Here is a 2,500-nt window from a genome sequence, read left to right as displayed (position 1 = left end):
CTACGGCCCGAGGGCCGCATGCGGCCCTCCAATGGAATTCATGCGGCCCTCCAAATATTGGATATTTAATGTCCAAAAGGATTTTATAACCAGTATTTTAAAATTGGAATGTAAGTAATCGGAAATTTGTTCTCGCTCACTCTATTTCTTTCCCTGCCCTTTTGTTACGGACAAAAGGGCTATTCTCTTGCCTGACCTCTTCTTTATCTCTTTCTCTCTGCTTTTTTATCTCTGTCTCTCTATCTTGCATTTTTTCTCTATTTTATTTGCATCCTTTCTCACTCATTATTTTTTTTCAACCAGACGGAAATAGATTTTTTCATGATTTTAATTTTCTTATTCTATTTTATTTATTCATTTTTTAATCTATAATTGGCCATCGTTGAATAAAGATGCATTTCGGCATCTGGGATGGGCGTATGCGTGAGTGAAGCGTGTATCGGACACGTTTGCTACCAGTGGCCAGTGGGATTAAATCTCGATAGTATACAAAACGTTTTGGTCACGTTGTAACTTTGTTACCGCGCCAACGAGTTTATTGCCTTATATTCAATCATTTCAGTGTCCTGGCAGATTCCAGAGAAAGAAGACGTTGGACATTTAATTTCAGCACAGCTTTTACTATCTTTCAAACTTTACCCAAAATGAGTGATTCGAAGCCTTCTAAAAAACAAAAAATTGAAGACGAATGCAGAGTATTTAACAAAGAGTGGACTGAAAGGTATTTCTTTACTGACGTCGGAGTTAAAGCTGTATGTTTGATTTGTCATGATACAGTTGCTGTTTTCAAGGAATACAATTTGAAACGGCACTTTCAAACCAAGCACACCAACTTTGGAAGCAATTTATCAAAGCAAGAACTGCAAAAGAAGGCAACTGATCTGATGAAAAGTTTGAAGAAACAACAAAATGTGTTTGAAAAAACTTCATCTTTACAAAGGAATGCAACAAAGGCAAGTTTTGTATTGGCAAAAAAAAATTGCAAAACAAAATAAGTCGTTTGCAGAAGCAGAATTTATTAAAGATTGCATGGTTGATGCTGTCAGTGTTGTGTGTCCTGAAGTCATATCTAAAGTGGAAGCCATATCTCTGTCACGAAGAGCTATTGTTCGTCGCATAGATGCAATTGCAATGAATATTCAAGATCAGGTGTTAACAGCCAGTGTTAGTTTTCAGTGGTTTTCTATTGCTTTAGATGAGAGTAATGATATTCAGGATACTGCCCAGGTACTCATTTATATCAGAGGAATTGACGAAAACTTCGAAATTACAGAGGAATTGTTATCTATGGAGTCTCTCAAAGACACTGTTACTGGAAAAGATTTATACAATAGTGTCATTAACAGTCTAATGAGGTCTAGATTAAGCCTGGATAAATTGGCAAGTATTACAACTGATGGTGCTCCTTCACTCATAGGTAAACACTGTGGCCTTGTGACCTTGATGAATGATAAAATCAAAGAAGATTTTCCATCGCACAGTGTGTTGTCTTTTCACTGCATCATACATCAAGAAAGCCTCTGAAGATCATCTTTTAAACTCAAACACGTTATGGATCCAGTGGTGCGTGCAGTGAACTTAATAAGAGCACGGGGACTGAATCACAGCCAATTCCGAAGCTTCTTGGAAGACATCGAGGCTGATTTTACTGATGTGCTGTACCACACAAATATCCGATGGTTAAGTATGGGGAAAGTATTGAAGAGGATGTGGAACGTTAAAGAAGAGGTTGTCTTGTTTTTAATATGAAAGACATCTCTTGTGACTTTTCAAGGGAAATAGAGTGTGACGAATGGGTTTGTGATCTTGCATTTGCTGTGGACATTATGCAAAAGCTGAATGAGTTAAACACAAAACTACAAGGCAAAGGTTTATTTGCACATGAATTGTATGTGGAAGTGAAAGCATTGCAATTGAAACTTCAACTTTTTTCCAAGCAGCTTAAAGAGCAAAACTTTGTTCATTTTCCTCTGTTGAAAACACGAACTGTTACACAAGCACTATCAGACAAATACAGTTACCAGTTGACGGATCTAAGAGATGAATTTATCAGAAGATTTGCCGATTTCAAGGCAATTGAAGGGCAGTTTGATTTGCTCAGCTCACCTTTTGCCTGTGACGTTGAAACAGCTGCTGAAGAACTGCAGGTAGAACTGATTGATTTGCAAGCCGACAACTCCTTAAAGAGGCTCTTTGAAAATAAACCACTGGTCGAGTTTTGTGCATCTCTGCACTCAGAAAAGGTTATAAATCTGAAAAATTTTACAAGAAAGTTTTTTGTGATATTTGCATCAACTTACATATGTAAGCAGACTTTTTCTATATTGAAAGTTAACAAGTCAAAGAACAGGTCACTTCTCACAGACTTGAATCTTCAGTCAGTGTTAAGAATCAGTACAAGCAACTTGACACCTAATTTCAACAAACTGGTAAATGATTGCAGTCAATTGCATCATTCTCACTGAGTCATTTTGATACTTCTGTTGCTCAGTTGCTGAGC

At 37.2% G+C, this 2,500-nt stretch overlaps 1 protein-coding gene across 1 annotated transcript in view; it reads left to right on the top strand.

Annotated features, from left to right (window-relative positions):
- Positions 1 to 1,029: 1,029 nt before the first annotated feature.
- The window catches only part of LOC137617086 (general transcription factor II-I repeat domain-containing protein 2-like), a 7,357-nt gene continuing 5,886 nt past the window's right edge, over positions 1,030 to 2,500 (top strand). The window contains exons 1-3 of the mRNA XM_068346924.1: positions 1,030 to 1,417; positions 1,562 to 1,695; positions 1,941 to 2,243. Of these exons, the coding sequence (XP_068203025.1) occupies positions 1,030 to 1,417; positions 1,562 to 1,695; positions 1,941 to 2,243 (825 nt within the window). The remainder of the gene's footprint in view (positions 1,418 to 1,561; positions 1,696 to 1,940; positions 2,244 to 2,500) is intronic.

The sequence above is a fragment of the Palaemon carinicauda genome, chromosome 23 (assembly GCF_036898095.1).
Source record: "Palaemon carinicauda isolate YSFRI2023 chromosome 23, ASM3689809v2, whole genome shotgun sequence".
In the NCBI taxonomy this organism is placed as follows: domain Eukaryota; kingdom Metazoa; phylum Arthropoda; class Malacostraca; order Decapoda; family Palaemonidae; genus Palaemon; species Palaemon carinicauda.
Note: the sequence above shows the minus strand (reverse complement) of the source record. Positions and strands in the feature narration are given on the sequence as shown.